Raw genomic sequence first — 20,271 nt, 5'->3', positions numbered from 1 at the left:
ATCACAAACCCAAACCCAAATCACAAATCCAAAATTAAATTACAACCAAATCTCAAACTCAAACCCACTTTGAAATCAAACACAAATCTAAACTGAAAATCCCTTATTTTCAAACCTTAACAACCAAACCCAAATAATAAAAAAATATCATTTTTCAATTCCCAAACCTGTTGATCAAACAGGGAGCCAAAAAAACAAAGCAAGAAGGAAATAGAAAGAGCTTAAGAGAAGAAAGAATTCAGCCTTGGACTGAAAGAGAGAGATTCCCATCGTGAAGGTGGTGATGAGTGGTGGTGTGCTTGTGGGAATTGTTCATGGAGGTTCAACCTTGGAGGGGAGAAGCATAAGCTGAGAAATAGAGAGAAACAAAGACGTTGGAATAGAGAAAAGAGAGAAGAGGAAAAGAGAGAGAGAGAGAGAGAGAGAGAGAAAAGAGACGTTGGAATAAAAAATTGATTTTTAGTTTAACTTGCTACTACGGCGAGCAGTCAGTGAGCTGTTATTTATAACAGCTCACCGTAGCTGAGTGTTATAAATTTTGGCATTTTAGAGCTTTGATGTAGTGGGTATTTTTGTATGTTGGTTGTTAAATTGGCTTTTTAGCATTTTTAGCATTCTTGTCGAGAATGCTCTAACTCGCTTGGTTGTTGTTGGTTGTTTTTTTTCATTATTTCCATCCAATTTGGGCAAATCATGAAAGTGGCTTGGGAATTTCATTTATGGCTAAAATGCAAATCTCAATACTCAAGTTTTATTAAAATTAATTTCAATCTTCTAACTTTGTTTTCGTTCATTTCAGTCATATAAGTTTCAAGTTTATTCAATTAAGGTCTCTCTATCAACTTTCGCTAAATTTTTAAAAAAAATATTGGAAATTATTTTCTATTATTAATTGGATTTTTTTAATTCAAATAATTTGAAGAAAAAATTAAAATTTTGGACAATTAACCACAATATTTAACAAAAGTTGATAGAGAGACTTTAATTGAAATTACTTGAAACTTGAAATGAATGAAAGAAAAGTTAAATGATTTAAATGAATATTGGGGAAATATAAAGGGTGAGTTTTGCATTTTATTTTTCCTCAATTTTAGTCATTTTCTTTTCTCTCATATAAACCAAACAAAAGGAGATTGCCTTTTGACTCAACATTTTTCTAATCCTTCGTATACTTTTTTTCCCTCCTTTTTCAACCAGTCCAACTCCAATGTTAAAAACAAAAAATATGATGTTGCAAGAGTCTAATAGAATGTAGAATTGTGAGGTTACGTAATTTAAATTCAATTAAAAATATATATTCTAATAATGACTTGAAAAATGTAAAATTTTGAAAGTTTAAGCGATAACATTAAAAGAAGTAAACAAATGATAAATTCTTTAATTTTATATTATATATAGATTATGAATAATTGATGTGACACAATTGCAACAATTGTCACTTTACTTTGTAAGCATTTTGCGTTAAAACTTATAGTAACTTTTGGATTTTTTCATCTCACTCTGAGACCATATCAAGCACTCTTTAAGTGTGTTTTTCTTTATTAAAAAAAAAAAAAAAAAGGTCGCAATAATACCATGATCCCAATGAAATTTTTCTGTATGACGATAGAACTAAATCCCAATGAATTTTTTTTGCATGACGATAGTACTAAGTACTTGTTTGGTTAAATAGTTTCAAACTATACCTTTTCAAAATACAATTTTTTCAATGAAAAAAAAAACTTTTTAAAACTTAGAAGTGTTTTTGTATTTTTTTTTATCTTCTGGGGTTTTTATTTATTTATTTAAAAATAGCCCTTTTGTATTTTTATTTTTTTAAAAGATGAATTATAAATTGTGCCAATCAAGTAAAATGTTCTAAAGAAACTTGTATTGTCAAGCTAAACGCTACTAACAAAAATATTAAGGGCCCGTTTGGCACATATATTTAAACAATAGTTTTTAAGTTTAAAAAGTTTTTTTGAAAATATGCGTGAGTGAAAAAATGTATAAAAATACATGCAATATTTTTTAAAAACTGAAAATTATTGTTTAAAATCATGTACCAAACACCCCTAAATTTTCGTATTAATTGGGTTGCTTCTATTAGTTTAAAATACCTCATCAGCTCTTTTTTTTTTTTTTTTAAGAAGAAAATACATCGTCGGGTGAAATCTCAATCTCTAATCGTAAAACGCAGTAAACGGCAAAAAAAAAATACTGCGTCCCAAAAAACGGCAACCCAAAAAACATGTAAAACCCGAAAACGTTGTCGTATTGGAGAAGGCTGAAAGACCGAGTGTATCTTCTAAAAGTTCTATCAATTATCAATTCAGAGCGAAGAAGAAAGAGTGGGAGAAGGAGAAGGAGAAGGAGAAGGAGAAAAATGAGCGAGACGAGACCAGTGCCGAGGAGAGAGAGCCCATGGGGATTGCCAGAAGGGGATCATCGTCAACCAAAGGCCCATCGATGCAATGACCGAGCCGAGGATGTCATCCAAGTACTCTCTTCTTTCTCATCACTTTTCTCTATTTGTCGCTTTACAAATCTAATCTATATGAACTACACTTTATCTCTATGTTGTTTTGATAGCTATTACAAGTTTCCAACCTCATTCTTTTGTTGGGTTGTCTTGGTTGATTTGGAGTCTTTTTGGCTTTGTGGGTTTTGATGGGTTTTAAGTGAGGTTCATGTATGTGCTTGATTTTTCTTTTTGTGGGTTTTTAGAGAAGAAATGGGATGGGAGGCTATTTTTGATTCTTTTCTTTTTTTGTTGAAAACTCGTTGCTTTTCTATCAATATTTTGATTTTGGGACTTGCTTTTGGATTCATTGAAATTGGTAGTATAATGTGATTCCTTTGAAAATTTATAATTTTTGGGTTGATTAGATCCACTTAGTTTCAATTGTAATTGTAATTGAAATTCGGAGAGGACATGCGGAGATTGCATGTTTTTAAGTGCATGTTGATTTTCGTGGGTTAAGATTTATGTTGAGGAGAAGAGTCGATCTTATTTAGTGTGTTTCTTAAAGTTTAGTTAATTAGAATGATCCTTGCCCATTTCTATGTCCAGCTAAACGCAAATTCATGTTGAAAATACTTTTTGATTTGTTTCTTTCTTCCAGTTTTGTTTTCCTTCATGGTTGAGGAAAAGTAAGTTTTGCCTTTACTCCTCTTGGGTTCAAATACATTGGTCTGTTGTGTAGGCTTGTTTTGAGGGAAACCCGTTTAGTACCGTTCCAGGACCTTTCAAGCTCTTCTGGCGATGCATGCGATCTAAACCTGGGTATGGTTCATTTAATCATTTTAAGTTTGCAGCTCTAATTTTTTATAATTATGTGTATACTCCATTATGTATGAATATATTTTATAAATTCATTTCAACATGAACCATTAATTGCTATGATGTAGCTTGTAGATGCCATCAATGTAATTGATGAAAGATGGCTCTTTAAAGTTACTCTACTTTCCACGAAATGCCCACTATCTTGTATTTTCAGCCCTCCATAAGATGAGGCCTTTTTTGTGGTGGCACACTGATTTGAAAGCTCTTCTATTTTTATCCATATCTGATACTTTATGTTTTGTTTGTAAGGGTGCATTCAGTTACATCTTGAAATTTATGTTATTACCCCCATTATCTGAAATAAGTGTGGTTGTGCAGGGAGGAACCGACAGAACCATATACCTATTTGCAGTTGGATCCCCCAAAAAGAGAGGTGAAACTTGAGTAAACCACTTCTTAGAACGCCATCAAGATGATTTTAGTTTTAGGTTGAATCACTATGATTTCTATACTTCCAGTTTTGTTGTCTATCAAATATGAGGCCTACATTAATTTCAAGCGCCAATAAGTTTTTGGCTTTCTATGTTTTGATAATAAGGATGTTAAATGAATCCCCAAACTTCCAATGTGATTATTATTTGCACCACCTATTAGTGATTTTATGTCTTTTTTATCTTATGATTGCAACCTGGTTTTCTTCTGCATAAATGGATCACCTGCTACAGGAAGAGTATGCTATTTGTATTCTGGAAATAGTTGTGGAAGAAAATTTGACAGTAAGTGGTATAGTTCTAGCCACTGACTCATTCATCTTCAAATAATGTCACGATGCCAAAGGAAGATTATTGATTTGCACTAATGAGTTCTAGCTCAAACAGCACCTCCCTTTTAGGTGGAGGGTGAGGTCATGGATTCAAGACCCATTATGTTTGAATATTATGTTTGTTCTTTGTGTATTTTGTTTTTTCTCAAAAGGCAAATGATTGTAAGACAGCTGTTTCCTGTGTTGATTGAAATATGTGTTTTCTCCTTTGTTGTTAACTTTGCTAGCAAGAATATCGGGGATAGTTACATATTAGGGGTTTGCCAGTGGACCTTGTAAGCCATAAATTTAATAGGGAAGAAGTCAAGTCTCGCCGCATTTGCGTTGGAAGAGGGAGGTGGTAGTTTTGTGTTGTCACTAGCTCTCCCCTAAACAACAGTTCTAATCCCTATCCTAAGCACTATGACCTGTTTTTTCTCGTAGCCTTTTAATTTCAGCCTTTTATCAGACAATGACAAGGTGCAAGTTAATGAAGTGCTTTATTATTAGAAATAAACTGTTACATGAAAGAGCAAGACAATATATTTGCAGCTATATATATATATATATATATATATATATATATATATATATATATATATATATATATATTTTGGTGCTAAAATACAAAATTCACCTTCTAGGTTTGTTTAGAATTTATTTTAGTCCTATAACTATAACTTTGTTTTCATTCATTGCAGTCCTCTAAGTTTTAAGTTTATTCAATTAAGGCCCCTTTGTCAACTTTTTTTTTTTATTTTAATTATGGAACATATTCTTTAAATTGTGGGAAATATTTTTCAATCATTAATTGAAAATTTTTAATTAAAAAATTTTGAAGAAATTTTTTTTAAAAAAAATTGGACAATTAACTGCAATATAACAAAAGTCGATAGAGAGGCCTTAAATGAATAAACTTGAAACTTAGAGGATTGAATTGAATGAAAGTAAAATTATAGGACTAAAATGAATTTTGGTGAAAATAAAGGGTGAGTTTTGCATTTTTTTTTTGGTTTTTTTTGTTTTTGTTTTTGGTTTTACAATTGCTGAACTTGGAGAACACAAATGCTATTCATAAATGGAGATGTGGGCTCTCCTGCCTCTGCCATTCTCCATGACATTTCAAATGTAGCAACACAATGACGAGTCCAACGACTGGTTGACTTTCATCGCTTTCTTGCATTTTAGGCAATTTTTCTATATCTACATCTTCAGTTCTTCTACGGCTGCACACTTTACCACAAAATAGTCTGCTAAAAATCAATAATGGGCTCTCTCACAATCAGATTCCTCTCCACCGTCAGTTCTTCTACGGCCACAAACTTTAGCACAAAATAGTACACTAAAAATCAATAATGGGCTCTCCCACAGTCAAATTCCTCTCCACAGTCCATGGTAGGTCAAAGAGCTTTGCAGTGATGAACTTGAAGATCTTATTCACGTTGATGTTGTAGGTTGCACTTGAAAAGAAAAGGGTTGCATTGAGGGCCTTTGCTAATTTTCTTGCCTGCCATAAATAACATAGAAAAACTAATCACAACTATTGCTATTTAGATTATGGTAGCTCTAAAATGAGTAATTGGCTGTTAAAAGAGGTTGTAAGGCAGTCCCCTACTGTTGTTGCTGAAATGGGTAGGGTAGTTGGGCTCAAATATCTCCTTAAAATGGATAGATCAGCGGATTGTGAGCCCCATTGCTCCTTAAATTGTGTGTCTAGGTTTATTGCTCCTTAAAAGAGTTGTTGGTTTGTCAAAACTATCCTTACCAAAATCATTTTTCACAGTAACTCTTAGTTTGGAGTCAAGGAGGATGCAAAATCCTTGTCAATTCTTGACTCTTGAAAATGAAGATGTTTTCAACATCCTTATCCACGTTTATTCTTGAAAGACCATCTGTCCTCAATCATGTCTATTTTAGACTGAGAAATCTAATCTACTTCTCCAAGGCCCTACAATAATTCATAATCTTGACAATGACATCTCAATAACTCACAGAATATTAGGTAGAATAAACCGATGTGATTTCTTAACTAAGAAACGTGAATGATTAACATCCACCAAAAAACACACCATGAATGATTATTAAGAGATCATCATTATATTATAAAATGAATCTACAAAACAATGTCATCGTCCTTAGTTTCTCTAAATTTAATGGTCAGTCAAGACGCAAAGATTGATCAGTTACAAAACAATATCATGAACGGATGAACCCTGAAATGTGGGATAACTTGAACATATGAATTTATAAACTAATAAGGTTAATGAATTTCTGGGTTACTTAATAAATAAATAAATAATTCCATAAACCCAAAATAGGCAAACTTTTATTGAAAGATTGGAAACTTTACCTGACTTGCAATCGTCCACTGCAAATCTATGGGGAGTTGGATGAATTCATCAAACTTTGTTCCAATTAAAACAGGAATTGCAGTCTAAAATCAAGCACACAAGAAAGAACACATATATGAGCATATAAGCAACCGTGGATCAGGTTTGTTCAAGAAATTGGGAAAAATTAGGATATGCCCAGGTCACATGCATACCTGATTCCATTTTCTTGCTTCTTGATGCCACTTTATGATACTGCAATTATACATAGAAAACCTCTTACATTTCCTTTCTTCAGTTAAATCAAGTTAAAGAAACTAGATCCACTAAGCCTAATTGTCTCTTATTTTCATTATCAATGCTTTAAAATAAATAATAATAAATAAATAAATAAACCCTCGAAAATTAAAAACTCACTTATTTAATGTACACCGACTTGTTAGATCAAACATGAACAACATTGCAACAGAGTCCTTGCAAGCAGCAGGAATGTGATCTAGAGACATTTTATCACCTACAAACATATAATGATGAAAAATCAAACAAATGGTTAGAATACCATTTATGTGACATTTTATTTGATCATTGAATACATGAAAGGCAAATTTTAGATTTTTTTTAAATTAATATATATATTTTTTCATAATTTCCTCAAATCCAGAGATGTATTTTGTGGTCCATGTTCTCTGGGCAACCAAATAAGGCCTAAAGAAACATAGAAACATGGATTCACGTTAAGAAAGAAAGGAAAAAGAAAAAATATAAGAAAATTTGCATACCTTCTACTTCCCAAATACTATAAGAAATACGTGCACCTCCAACCAATAATGTTTTATCCATCATATTTAGTCCTTTATTTTGCAGGGCTTCCTGTTCTTGCCCTACATACTTCACCTTCGATCAAGAACAAAACCAAAATCATGCTTCTTCTTTTTTTTTTTTTTCCAAAATTTGACATTTCATTGGCATAAATAAAAAATCATAACCACATATTTCTAACACCCCATTTAATTATAAGTTGATAAACATTATCCTTAATCTAAAAACAAGAATGAAACAAGTGAGTATGCAATAGATTCAAAAAGAATTCATCATACTAACGATAAATCTTTTTTTTTTTTTTTTTAAATACTAACCAGGAAACTAGTCTTTCCAATTTGGCAATCACCCAAAAGACTTATCTTCAAGGCAACCAAGTCGGAGTCCTTGTCATGGCTATGATGATGATGATACACGGGTGTCACATTCTCATTCTCCACAGAAGCAAAGCCACCCACTGGGGTGCCTATAGATGAAGATGTCACCGTGCCGTGTGTTAGCATGCGGTACCGGATTGGTTTCTTTAGGGGACAACTGAGAATTTGATCCAATACACGTCGAAACCATCGCCGGAGGATTAAAAGGCGACGATGAATCCTCCTCCTAAGGCTGAGTTGAGCTAATTGTTGGCCATGTTGTGTCATTTCAAAATTGTTATTATTATTATTTTATGTGATGATGGATGGCCTCAAAGCCTCAACTGAGTTTCTCCTCTATTTTGGCCATCAAAAAGAAAGGAATTTTTTTGAAAGCTGGCCTCTCCAATTCTCAAAACCTATGGGTTATTTTTAGTACATGCTTTTATTGGTTTTTTGGGTTTTTGGTTTTTGGTTTTTGGTTTTTTTTTTTTTTTTTGCTTCTTCTTCTTCTTCTTCTTATTTTAGTTACAACGACCTTTTGCTATCTATGTGACTACTTTAACGGGACAGTTGACCAGTAAGATAGACAAGATTTGATTATTTAAATAGTCCAAATTGTCTACTATGTTTTTGAGTTGTTCACATTTAATGGGTATATTATAAATTTTTGAATGTTTGTGGGCTTTTCTTCTATGAATTTTATCCCAAAGTCCTCAATTGATTGCAAATCACCTACGGAATAGGTTGAATTTGCGGAGAGTTATAAGTTGGTTGAAAAAATCAAGATCCTTTATACTTTTTTCCCACATTAAAAGTAGTTTTTTTTTTCTTTTTGTTTTATTTATTAGAAGATTAAAGATAAAAATAAAATAAATGAATATTCAAACCTCAAGGAAATTGAAATCTTAATTATTAGAGCTTTTACCCCCCAAAAAAAAAAAAATCCAAATAGTACTTAGCATCTTCAAGGACTTCTAGAGTTCTAGATATGATTCAACTGAGTTTTAATATTAGCATTTCATTCACACAATTACAGTCTAAACCCACTTGACCGAAAGGAGCTCATCAGATTGTGAAGTATATATCCGCATTCTTTTCATTTTACCACTTAACATTTAAGATATGGCAATAGGTAGAGAATGATAGAGATGGTTCAAATAAGAGAAGACGAATTCAAAATATGACCCATTAGGCTAAGATGGCACAAACTCATTGAGCTAAATTCTGAGCTTGATCATGTATCTAAGGTGATTAAAAGTTTGAAGTAATAATAATAATAATAATAATAATAATAATAATAATAATAATAATAATAATAATAATAATAATAATAGATTGGCCTAAAGAAGCTCTTAATTTACATTTACTCAACATGGGTATAAGTGTATAACGCTAAATTAATGATATTTCAAAGTGTCCCATAAAAAAAAAAATGATATTTCAAAGTGAATGATATACTCATAGCACATAAATATGCATTATTTAATAGAAATGCTTAGTTAGTAGAGAATAAAAAAAGTGATACTATCGCTCTGTTTGTTTCAATAATGATGTTTTCTAGAAAATGAGTCATTTTCTAAAAAACATTTTCTATAAAACTATCTCATTTTCTAATGTTTGGTAGCAACTTTAAATAAGTTGAAAAACAACCTTTTAACTTCCCTTATTTAGCTTGCTGTGAGATTGAGTTGTTTTCCAAAAAAATTTAATGGAAAACAATCTCTAAAAATAAGCCATACTTTTTATATTGACCAAATATAGTTTTTCTTTGACTCATATTTTTTTTATGCTACCAAACATTGGAAAATAAGGAAAACTATCTTTACACAAGGTTTTCCATTGAAACAAACAGAGCGTATGTGAGAGGATAGACAAAACTTGAAAAATAAAAAAGCGAAAGAATGGAGGAGACATCAGTTTATTATCATTTGCTTTTGGTAAAAGAAATGGAAAATATGTATAGTTTCCTTTTTTTTTAATTGAGAAAATAATGGAATGATTGAGAAAAACTTGGCAATTCAAAAGACTATTTAACTTAATCACATGAGACATGACTTATTACTTTGCAAAAAAAAAAATTCCATAATTAGTAATTACACGACTTATTTAAATAATTTAATAAATATGTGATTAAAATACACAAGAATTATATTAATCATCACATTATGTATCTAAAGATCTTCCTCCAAATCTTTTCAAGGCAATGTGGGCTGTGATGGAATTGTAGGAGCTTAAAGATTGGTATTAAATCACTTTCTAGTCTGTTTCTTTAAGGGGGGGGGGGGGGGGGGGGGGCCGTTTTATTTTTTATTTTTTCTTCATATTGAGAGGGTCCAAGTGTCAAGCTCTATAGGAATGTATCACCAAGATTAGTGTGGGCATTTTTTACAAAGTTAGAGTAGGCAATTGCCTCCCTGTACCATGTTTGCACTGCTCCTAACAACAAATGACTTTATCAATTGAGTTAATTGTTATTATTAAAAAAAAAAAAAAGTCTAATGATTCTACCAAGTGGCAATTTGGTGATGATTACACTCCTAGACCAAAAGTCTACAATGATGTAATTTCTTTTTAAAAAAAAAAAGTATACAATGATATTACTGATATTTCTCACTTAAAAAATATGAAATGCTGACTGGTAGTTGTATGATGCTAAGGAAGCTCCAAATCTTAGGTATACAAGAAAAACAAAATAGGAATACATGTACATCTCTAACAAGAAGTTAAAATCGAATAGTGATACAACACGAAGGAATAATCAACGTGGAATAATCTCATTATGCATCAACACAAACATATTTTAGTAAAAGTATCCGGCCAAAATGGCAAAATACCCTTTTCTCACAAATTTTTTAACAAAATGCCCTTGTCTGAAACTATTTAGGGATATGCCCCCGTTTTGAAACTCAATTTTCTAAAAATCGAGTTTCAAATGTAAAATTCAATTTTTGGACAATCAAGTTATAGCAAAATGAAACTAAAAAAAAAAGGTGGAACTCGAGTTCCTTGAAAATATTCAAGTGGAACTCGAGTTCCACAATTATTTTTTTGTTAAGTTTCATTTTGCTATAACTCGATTGTTCAGACAGGGGGCATTTTGCTGGAAAGTTGTGAGAAATGGGTAAAACTCCATTTTGGCCAAAAGTATCCCCTTTCGACATCATATGTGTAAGTGCACAATTGCACCTGACCCCAAGAACAGTTATGGGCTCAGGCCCAATGAGCCTTAAACAATATGTATTTGTAGAGTGTGGGCTTGAAACCCAGGTTAGAAGTGTTTGAGGATTAAATGACAAGCCAAAGATTGCAAACACATGAAAACAACAAGGAATATTGTAAATCAACCTGCTCGAACGTAAGCCGAGAGCTGTTCTTATATTATCTCTTTGTCTTTTTTCTTTTTCTTTTTTTAGATTACAAAGAAGGGAGCCCCTATTTCTGTTCTAGGTTGCTCCTTAAATACTCTTATTTCCGATACTTTGTACACGTGTTGCCCCAAATCCCCCTTAGCCTAGATATTTCTTTTCTTAGTGCCTTTGAATAGTAACCAGAAATTTCCCCTCCACTGTTCAGGTGTCACTTCCCCATTAATGCGGCCAGGGTGGTAGGTGCAGGGTCTTTAATGTGGAGGTGGCAGCCTTTATCTTTGGTATTTTCTTAACATCGGTGCTTCTAGGACATTCAAGGGTTTACCCCCTTTAACCATTGGTCTTGACCATGTCATTCCCCAACCTTTACCATAAAGTCCCGGGTTCTCCAGTGTCCCGGGTTCATCTTCGGCTGTATCCTCGGATCCACGGCATGTGGGCCAACCCGTAGTACTAACAAGTTCTAAACCCAAGAGCAGGTCGGCCTTCCTTAGCATGGCCCAAAGGCCCACGTCCCCATCAGGGTCCTTTTACTCCCCACAATATGATTAATGCTAATTCTTACTAAATTCATTACTCATCTCAATGTTGAACGCGTGTTCTTAGTGAAATAAAATAAAATAGCACAATCTCAAATAATTAAAGGGATATTGGAGTGATGTGCCCTCGTGATTGAGTTAATAAAAATTAAAGAAATTGATGGTAGACTCACACTTTGTGGCACAAAGTTATTGGTAATCAAATTAATTACTACATATGGTAATAAGAAAAAGACCAGAGCACCAACTAGAGGGCATGCATTAGAAATTTCATTAACCAAGTTCAGCTTACTACACATTGCTGTGTATCAAAAAATTTCATTAGCTCCAGCTATAGGTCACAACAGATTACTATGTTGGAAAAACTTGGATTATATACATGTATTGTCCTCATATTCAGAAAATTACCAATTTCAATCAATTTTGTTAAAAAGTGCACACTTTATTGCTACCAAAATTGGCTCTCCAACACCATGTGAGATTATTGCATGTAGGCCTCTTAGGGGAATCTGAAGCAGGGGTCTGAGCTTAATTTTCGGTTAAAGAATTTGGCCAACCAGGAAATTCATGGTAGTAAATGAAAGTTTGCTCTGATCGAATAAGAACCAAAAACAAAGGGTGTTATAATCGTAAAAAAATTCATTACAAACAAGTTATCTACCTGTTTGAATACCATGAACTTTATAATTTTATTGCCCACTTACATGACATGGCATAAGCTGTCAAAGACATCTTTAAGAGCTGAAGTGAAATGACCCAAATGGGATCCATTTTTTGGAATCAAGATTTAAGAACAACATTCTAGACATTGCCATATATGTATATACCAACACAGCAGGTGATTTAGTCGCCAAGCCTTGGGCCAAACAAAGACTTTATTTTTGGGTTTGAGTCTCTTGTTCCCCGCCAACAATGCATTGGTGCACATTTTTCTTCGTTTTGCCCTAGACGCTTAGAGATTGACACCCTTCCCACTTATGCTTTTTCGTTTACTAAAATGAAAAAGAATATTATATATATATATATATATATATATATATATATATATATATATATATACACACACACTTAGATATAATACTTATGTGTTTTTTCTTAAATTCCTTTTTTAAAATTTTGTCATGTAAATTTTTCCTCATGAGATGAAAGTGTATTTTTTTGTTGCTCGAAAACCTTATAATTAAGTTTTGTCCGTATATATATATATATATATATATATCCTTGAATGAGAATGCGCAAGTCCGAATAAATGGGAGCCATAAACATAATAATTATGCACATCGATCTATTCTTTTAGCTTAGTGCACATCAGTCAATTTTGGGACAGGACAAAAGATCAAACCACACTATCCCACAATAATGCTAGGCAACTCAAGAAGTTGAAATAGAAAGCTCAATGGCACACAAATATTCTCACATTTCCAAAGAACTTTTCTTTTCTTCCATTAAGATTATAAATGATAAAAAGCTATCTACTTGAATAGCTCGATTCCTTCGATGAAGAAACGGTACAAAAATCATGGTATACTACAAAATGATACAGCTTACCAAGATTCTCTCAGCGTATTCTATAGACTATGTAAACAACATCATTCTAGCTGCCTAACTTTTGGCATCAGAGGGTAAAACAAACATATTAGTATAGACGAAGATGTATTGATTGAAGCATTAGAAAACCCACCAGCCAAAGAACATATTTCCTTACGAGGGTGAATTGGATTGCCCATCTGAGCTATGGCTAGCTTGTCGTTTTCTATCACTGCTCTTCTGCTTAATAATCTCCTTGACCTCTGCTTCTTTCCTATCTACAAACCCCATCAAGTTTTTGAAGCTTGATGTTCGCATTGTGCGTCTAGACCTAGGATCAATCTCCTCAACATCCCCTTCCTCAGCCTCCGGGCTAAATCTGCGGTACTGACAAATGACCCTACAGAAGAATATAGTAAGCGCAATGAAGCATGCAATGCCACAAATAAGGAACAGGCCCCAGAAGCTCATCAGAGAAAGTTGGTTTGAATCAACTTGGTTAATTTGCATTGAGCACTCAGTCCGTGTCAGCCATTTATTATGGATCTTTTGAAGATCACCATTCTCTGAGAGCTGAAGAATGGCAGTTGATAAGTCAACTGCAAGAGGAGAGTCCCTTTGGAATGCCTGAGACAAGGGAATTGAATATTAGAAAGATATTGGAAAATTGTACACGTCTCATGAATTTCTATCTTAACAAATAAGAGATTCTGAAATCAAATCTAGAGTTTTGATTAAGTAAAAGATTAGAACAGCAAGCCAAGAGGGAGCTAGGTTGTTTAACATAGTGGTCAGCTAGTGCCAGCCAAAAAAAAAAAACGAAATGAGTTGTAATCAATATTTTGTCCATTTTTTCCTTGACATTAGAAATTTTTACTTATAATATTATAAATGCCTTGATATGATCAAAATACATTAGAAAGAAATTAACAAGTATTGATTTTAAAACAAAAATCAAATACAGAAACAGCATAAATAAGTATTGAAAAAATAAATAAATAAACCAAGTCATCTAATGATTGCATAATAAATCAGAATATTTTACATAAAACATGTAGATCTTTGCTACAGAAGAAGGAATAGAAGGATCCTAATAGGAGGTGTAGAATTGTATGACACTTTTGCTTGATTTGAGTGGGAATTTTCAATGCAATTCAATTAAAAGTCTGGAGCTAGAAATTTCAGTTTCCAACTCCTGCATCTGACTTTAGATCTAGATCACAGTTAGCATAAGGCAAGCAAACTTGTACCATTCTATAAGTGCCTCATTTCATATCAGTATTCATGATTTTGAATCTAGCTATCAGAAGTCTGGAGTAACCAGCAAGCAAGGACCATTCAGGCTTAGACAAATAAATGTTGATACTTACAAATCCCCATCCACTTTTGGTAAACTCTGACCCCACAGTCCTGAATTTGCAATTGGTGCTGGACAAGAAGAGTTCAATATAAGGAAGCTCGTCAACAATGGCAGCTACACCACCACCGCTTGGTCCACGTTGCAGGGCAATAGCATAGTCAGCCTGGCTTTTCAACTTAACGAGCCTGCTTGCTGCTATGTTGAGCTCATCAATGAGATAGTTCCATGCAAATGACCCATCTTGTATTCCGATTGGTTCAGTACTTGATATCAAGGTGTCAATTCCTTCAATTCGAGATGTCAGCTGTTGCACTGTGAGGATTGATGTTAAACTAGCTGTGTAGCTTGAATTTATTATTAACACAACAAATAGCCATATAATCAGCACCAATCGTCCAAGAGTGCTCACAGTGTTCTCCCCTGTGACAGACCCAAGCAGCAATAGGATGTTAGGAGTTTCAAGCATGGACTCTCAATCAATAAGAAGGATTATGTCAAGCAATTACTTTCAAAATCACAAGAGATTAGGAATGAAAATACATACTGTGTGAGAAAAACATTGTTGAGAAACTAAACCTGCAAGGTGAAAAGCAAAGCACGCATATTAAAGAACTGCAAAAACATCTGTGCAAGGTAGGAGCATGCTTAGGCAGGATTGTAAGCTATGCATACGTGTAATTGCATAGGAGCCAAGAACCTTGTGACTCAATGGCACTGTCTGGTTCTTTTCACGGGAAACTTGGGTTCCACATTCCCACTGTTGCCAGCCAAAGGCAAAGTGCATAGGAAAAGGTAATATTCATATGTTTACTTTATAATAGTCTATTAGCATCCTTAAAACTAGTAAACCAATATATAGCCTCATGATCATCTCTGCTCTACCATACAATAAAAGGAATATGTCATGATCTTCAAGAGGGGAAGAGGGCGGGAGTGCGCGCAATATTTTGAATTTTTATAGCAATTAGAGGGCTTTCAACTATAGCAACAAAGAAACGAAACTTTCAATGAGTTGAACATACTAACCAAAAAATTGTAATAAGTTGTTGACTTGGTGGACCACGGAACTCGTGATTAATCCGATGCTCAAGGATCCAAACAACAGCTCCAACAAGAAGAAAGAAGCCCCCAGTGACACCCCACATTTCAACAGTAAATGGCTTGAGGAAAGCCCAAGGACTTGACTTTAGCTCTTTGACAGGAGCAACGACGACAAGTCCTGATTCCATGTAAGGCTGAGTGAAATCCACAATCTTTGTTCTATTGGTAACAATTGTAATGTCCCCAACAGCTGCATCAAACTTCTGAAAAAGGAAGAAAATATGTCGAGATAATTATTATGATTTAAACACCACGTCTCATCATGTTATTAGATAATCTGATTCAGAAATTCAACAAAAGGAATTAACTCAAAGAGATTCACAAGTTAGCATCCATATTATAGCTAGTTATATTCCTAACCAAACAAAACATAACTATTCTGAAAAACAGCCGCCAAAAAATTAAAAGGTACAAATTAGAGCCAAATACTCACATTTGCTGCAACCGAGTACACAAGATCGTCATAAACAGGATTTCTTTTGCCACCTCCATATAAGATAAATGTATGTGGGACAGCATAAGGCAACAAGTTTATGGCAGCTTCAAAGACATCAATACAGTAACCTCTCACCCCTGAAGGGCCACTGTCTTTGGCCACAAATTCTTTGTAACTTACTCGGTTTGGCACTGCTATTCGCAGTGGTTTCCCATTGTTAGGGAATACCCATCCCCGAGGTGTTGCTGTAGTTTCACCAGGCCATATAACACTGTAAAGATGTTGATTACTGGTGGAAGTATTGGGGGGCTTAGAATATAAGATCTCTGGAGAAATGATTGAGAGACGAGAATGATTTGACCAATAACCAATCCTACGAGACCCAGTCCCACCAATGTTCAGAATATCATACGCTGGATCAATTAAATTTTTGTCTTTATCAAATTGAATCTTACCACTTACACCAGTGAAGTTCATCCCTAAAATTGTCTGGAGAAATTGTTGGCCTCCATCAAAAATTCGGAGTGACGTTAAATGCAGTGAGCTTCCATATGTGTCATGCAACCTTGGATCATTAGAGAAAGATATATTTCCACCTTCTTTCAAATAAGCATCAAGAGCACGGGCTGCTAACCAAACAGAATCATATGCATAGAGAGCATAAGAATTGAAGCTTGCACTAGATTTATTTTTTAGGCCACTCCACCTAGACGTAAATTTTTTTTTAAGATCAGTATCTGGGGTGTGATGGCGAAGAGCAATGACCCCTTGTAAGAGATTCATTGTGTCAGTGTCAACTGTTTCTGATGAATCCAGGTAGGAAGGAAGCCAATCTGTTGCAATCCAAACATAGCTAATGGACATCATCCCAAGTGATTTAGCCTCAGCAAATATATTCAAACCAGTGTCAGGATTTACGTGCACAACATACACCCGAGATTCCATGAGGTTTACTCCAACCAACAAGTCGTTAATTGTAGTATTGGGGGATTTAGGAGGGAATGGAGCTTTGTAAGAGATCTTGGCACGTTTTTTTGCCAGGGCATCACCCAATATAGAAATTCCACTTCTTCCATAATCATCATCTACAAAGATGGCAATTACCTCCCTCCAGCCATAATATTCAACCAAATCAGCAATTGCATACATTTGGAAATAGTCACTCTGTGTAGTGCGGAGGAAATATGGGTATTGCAGTGCAGCAAGACTGGGGTCTGTTGCTGCAAATGACAGAAGTGGCACATGGAGTTCATTAACAACATGGGAGATGACATGAGCTATACCAGAGGATTGTGGCCCAATTGCAACAACCACATCTTTTTCCATCAGCTGCAAAGCTACATTGTTAAGGACACCCCTGTCAAACTTCTGTATTTTTTCCCCCAATCTTCAAGAGAGAGCACACAAAAGAAGTAGTATCGTACAAATAATCCTAGTTAGTTCTTATCTTACTTAAGACTCCAAAGGTGCTGATATCATACATATAATCCGAGATATGCATCATATTAAGCAACTGAAGTATATAAAAGAAAAAACTAACTGAACTTTGAACACAATAGTACTCTCATCCTAGATTGTACCATTCAAAGGTTATGTGCTAGGTGAAAGAGGGCAGTAAATACAAAACTGAAATTGAAAAAGAAAATGGAAACTAATTTGATAAATAAGAGACCCCAAATTCAAAGGCCAAAGATCCCCTTCTAAATTTATAAAATCAATGACCACAGCTAAGAGAAAGATTTGACTCCATAGCCTAAGAAACAAAAGCTTGTGGAAATAAATACCTTCCACAGTTCCAAGAAATCCACTGCAATTCGTATCGTGTAATATGAGGTTCAATTTTGTTTCTGGAAGAACACCTGAATCAGAATTGACATCTTCGACTGCAGCCATAATCGCTGGTTTTGCTGACCTTCCGATAACCGAATTTAATGTAAATAGAGCTCCAATATTCACAACATTTTTTTTTGCAGAAGAAGAAACACTGGTATTCCCAGTCCTACCCAATACATTCATAGGCACCCATATACAAAAAATCACTAAAAGCAGTGTCCTTTTCATGACTATATGGCCAGGCCTACAAATCAAGAGGTTCTATTTGTTCAGCTCAGGCCAGCATGAGTTCAAGATGATAAATACCTGTCAGCATGAAGATATGATTACCACAGAGAGCTTGTGATTACAGGCTTAGAAGAGTCAAAATAAAGAAATTTATCCAATTAAAAAAAAATAAAATAAATTTATATAATTTTTCCCTTACACAATTCAACTACTACAGTGAATCTACAACACTTAGTAAGATTCAGCACCAGATAACATACACAAATCCTATATATATGGAGCTAAAATCCAGGTTTGACCAACTTGAATACTAAAAATTAACAACCACATGGGAAACCAGCATAGAAACCCCAGAAAAATATTTAACATGAATACGTGCAAAGATTGCCAATATTTTATATTATGCCCATTAATGTACTTTTCATTAACAAACCAAGAAAAACTCAAAATGAAGATAATAAATTATTTGTGAACAAATATTAGACTTACATGCATGGACAGAAAAAATATATCAAAAGAGAGGCATGTATATATGTAAGAAGTTGGGTGAAGATTATTATTAAAGAGTTAGGCGAAGATTACACTTTGAGACTACCTGAACTCCAAACTTGGGCAAAGCTTTGGATTCCACATAAACATTTATGGTGAAGGACACGGTACAGCCTCACATACCACAGAAGCAAAGACAGCCTCAAAGCTCTTAACAAACAGTCCACCAAGTTCAACTGTTCAAGTAAAGAATCTCTCTCTCTCTCCCTCTCTCTCTTTTTCAACTACTACTTCTATTTGTCTTTTAGCTTTCAAGACTACAGGGAGTTATTAACAATTTTTTTATCTTTCACAAGTTGCTATATTTTATAGTTTACGCTATCAGTCAGCAAAAAAAAAAAAAAAAAAAAAAAAAAAAAAAAAAAAAAAAAAAAAAAAACAGATATAGTATATTTTATAATAGTTCCTGGATAAAAGATGTCTACATTATGTGATGAATCTAAGTAAGCCACAGAGATGGAAACCTGTGGTAATTGGCCTCACACCTCATCTAATTCAGATGGCTCACTGTATTTAAAGACTAGGTAGGTCCCTTCCCAATGTGGAAAGTGGGTCCCAGTGTTTCCCAACCATTGTTTTTTGATAGGCGCCACAATTGTCAAGCGTGAAACATGTGGGTTCAGTGTCATATATCATATCATATCATATCATTTGTTTTTTTCGTCTTCTCAAGTGAAACATACAGTAAGTCAGTAAGCTCTTCGCCCATTAATTGATTCATTTCACACATAACTTAGGTCGGTTTGAATTGAGTGGAAACATACCGTGAATCAGTAAGCTCTTTGCCCATTAATTGATTCATTTCACACATAACATATGGTTGGTTTGAATTAAGAGGAGGAGGAGGAGGAGGAGGAAAGTAAAGTACAGTAAATTTAGCATAAAATTAGCTTATTTTTAATCAATATTACTTTACTCTCCCTCCTTTTCCTTCCATCCAAACAAACCATTAAATAGATAATGTTATTTTCAAAAAGAAAAAAAAAAAAAAAGGATAATGTTAATGTGATTTTTTTTTTCTCAATGTGAAATGGTTAGAAATATTAATACTATACATGTTGCTGGACCGAGCTCCCTGGACAAATTAGGTAGGAAAAGTCTAAGTCAATAAATTTTTTCACAATTTTTTATCATAATTATGATATGGCAGTGTAATTAATGAAAAAAAATAATTAATTTATGTAAAAGTGATAGTTGATTCACAATTTGTAACATCAGAATTGTGACATAAAAATTATGAAATAATTTGTAATTATAAAACCAGTCAATTCGGAAATGTCACATACGTCAAATACTCATAACTTATTAAACTTTTATTTAATATATATATATCAGGGACGTAGCTATGTTTGGACCAAGGGGGGCAATGGCCCCCCTTGGCCCAATGAGAAAAAGCACAATATAAAATATATGAAGCTTGGTTTTAAATTTTTATACTCAATTTTTGTTCAATACTTCCATGTTTTTACAAAAAAAACAATTTCTTTATTCAAATTTTCATTAAATTTTGATTCTTTTTGTGAGTTTCTGTCTGGATTCTAAATGATTTATGAAATTTATCTTAAAGTATTAGCATAGGATAATTACAGCTTAAGTGTTCGATGAAGTCCCCTAAAAAAGTTTGGGATAAACACACACACACACATATATTTTTTCTTTTATAAGTAGCTTGGATAAAAAAAAATTGGTTTTCATTGGGTTAATTTAGAGTTACAATATGAAAGTTTAGGTTATAACAAATTTTTTAAGCATTTG

At 33.7% G+C, this 20,271-nt stretch overlaps 3 protein-coding genes across 6 annotated transcripts; 1 reads left to right on the top strand and 2 right to left on the bottom strand.

The window, feature by feature from the left end:
• The first annotated feature begins 2,269 nt into the window (after positions 1-2,269).
• On the top strand, positions 2,270-3,911 carry LOC142638303 (uncharacterized). The gene is made up of 3 exons (XM_075812323.1): positions 2,270-2,479; positions 3,186-3,265; positions 3,644-3,911. Exons 1-3 carry the CDS (start codon positions 2,366-2,368, stop codon positions 3,711-3,713), a joined length of 264 nt encoding a protein of 87 aa, XP_075668438.1. The 5' UTR covers positions 2,270-2,365; the 3' UTR covers positions 3,714-3,911.
• A 1,123-nt stretch (positions 3,912-5,034) lies between these two features.
• On the bottom strand, positions 5,035-7,994 carry LOC142641123 (septum-promoting GTP-binding protein 1). Its single transcript, XM_075815515.1, has 6 exons — positions 7,534-7,994; positions 7,177-7,291; positions 6,815-6,911; positions 6,613-6,652; positions 6,418-6,501; positions 5,035-5,574 (listed from the first exon to the last, which is right to left on the bottom strand). Exons 1-6 carry the CDS (start codon positions 7,858-7,860, stop codon positions 5,410-5,412), a joined length of 828 nt encoding a protein of 275 aa, XP_075671630.1. The 5' UTR covers positions 7,861-7,994; the 3' UTR covers positions 5,035-5,409.
• Positions 7,995-12,900: 4,906 nt separating this feature from the next.
• Positions 12,901-18,786, bottom strand: LOC142640542 (glutamate receptor 3.4-like). 4 transcript variants are annotated; one of them, XM_075814681.1, is made up of 7 exons: positions 18,563-18,786; positions 17,691-18,045; positions 15,904-17,243; positions 15,396-15,673; positions 14,914-14,945; positions 14,380-14,789; positions 12,901-13,636 (listed from the first exon to the last, which is right to left on the bottom strand). In XM_075814681.1, exons 2-7 carry the CDS (start codon positions 17,965-17,967, stop codon positions 13,184-13,186), a joined length of 2,790 nt encoding a protein of 929 aa, XP_075670796.1. In that variant the 5' UTR covers positions 17,968-18,045; positions 18,563-18,786; the 3' UTR covers positions 12,901-13,183. The 4 variants fall into 4 exon arrangements, with proteins under 4 accessions (XP_075670796.1, XP_075670798.1, XP_075670797.1 ...); XM_075814683.1 differs by having other exon boundaries at positions 18,550-18,567; XM_075814682.1 differs by lacking the exon at positions 18,563-18,786 and adding an exon at positions 18,457-18,562.
• Between the last annotated feature and the right edge of the window lie 1,485 nt (positions 18,787-20,271).

The sequence above is a fragment of the Castanea sativa genome, chromosome 6 (assembly GCF_040712315.1).
Source record: "Castanea sativa cultivar Marrone di Chiusa Pesio chromosome 6, ASM4071231v1".
Taxonomy (NCBI): Eukaryota; Viridiplantae; Streptophyta; class Magnoliopsida; order Fagales; family Fagaceae; genus Castanea; species Castanea sativa.
Note: the sequence above shows the minus strand (reverse complement) of the source record. Positions and strands in the feature narration are given on the sequence as shown.

What these genes read in the sequence shown, in the direction of transcription:
- LOC142640542 (XM_075814681.1), bottom strand. Translation starts at nt 17,967, where the DNA reads ATGAAAAGGACACTGCTTTTAGTGATTTTTTGTATATGGGTGCCTATG. An exon ending in ATTTCTTGGAACTGTGGAAG is followed by an intron (nt 17,244 to 17,690) that starts GTATTTATTTCC and finishes TTAACAATGTAG; the next exon opens with CTTTGCAGCTGATGGAAAAA. An exon ending in AACAATGTTTTTCTCACACA is followed by an intron (nt 14,790 to 14,913) that starts GTATGTATTTTC and finishes GGTCTGTCACAG; the next exon opens with GGGAGAACACTGTGAGCACT.
- LOC142641123 (XM_075815515.1), bottom strand. Translation starts at nt 7,860, where the DNA reads ATGACACAACATGGCCAACAATTAGCTCAACTCAGCCTTAGGAGGAGG. An exon ending in TTGGAAAGACTAGTTTCCTG is followed by an intron (nt 7,292 to 7,533) that starts GTTAGTATTTAA and finishes TCTTGATCGAAG; the next exon opens with GTGAAGTATGTAGGGCAAGA. An exon ending in AGTCGGTGTACATTAAATAA is followed by an intron (nt 6,653 to 6,814) that starts GTGAGTTTTTAA and finishes GTATAATTGCAG; the next exon opens with TATCATAAAGTGGCATCAAG.
- LOC142638303 (XM_075812323.1), top strand. Translation starts at nt 2,366, where the DNA reads ATGAGCGAGACGAGACCAGTGCCGAGGAGAGAGAGCCCATGGGGATTG. An exon ending in GAGCCGAGGATGTCATCCAA is followed by an intron (nt 2,480 to 3,185) that starts GTACTCTCTTCT and finishes TCTGTTGTGTAG; the next exon opens with GCTTGTTTTGAGGGAAACCC. An exon ending in TGCATGCGATCTAAACCTGG is followed by an intron (nt 3,266 to 3,643) that starts GTATGGTTCATT and finishes GTGGTTGTGCAG; the next exon opens with GGAGGAACCGACAGAACCAT.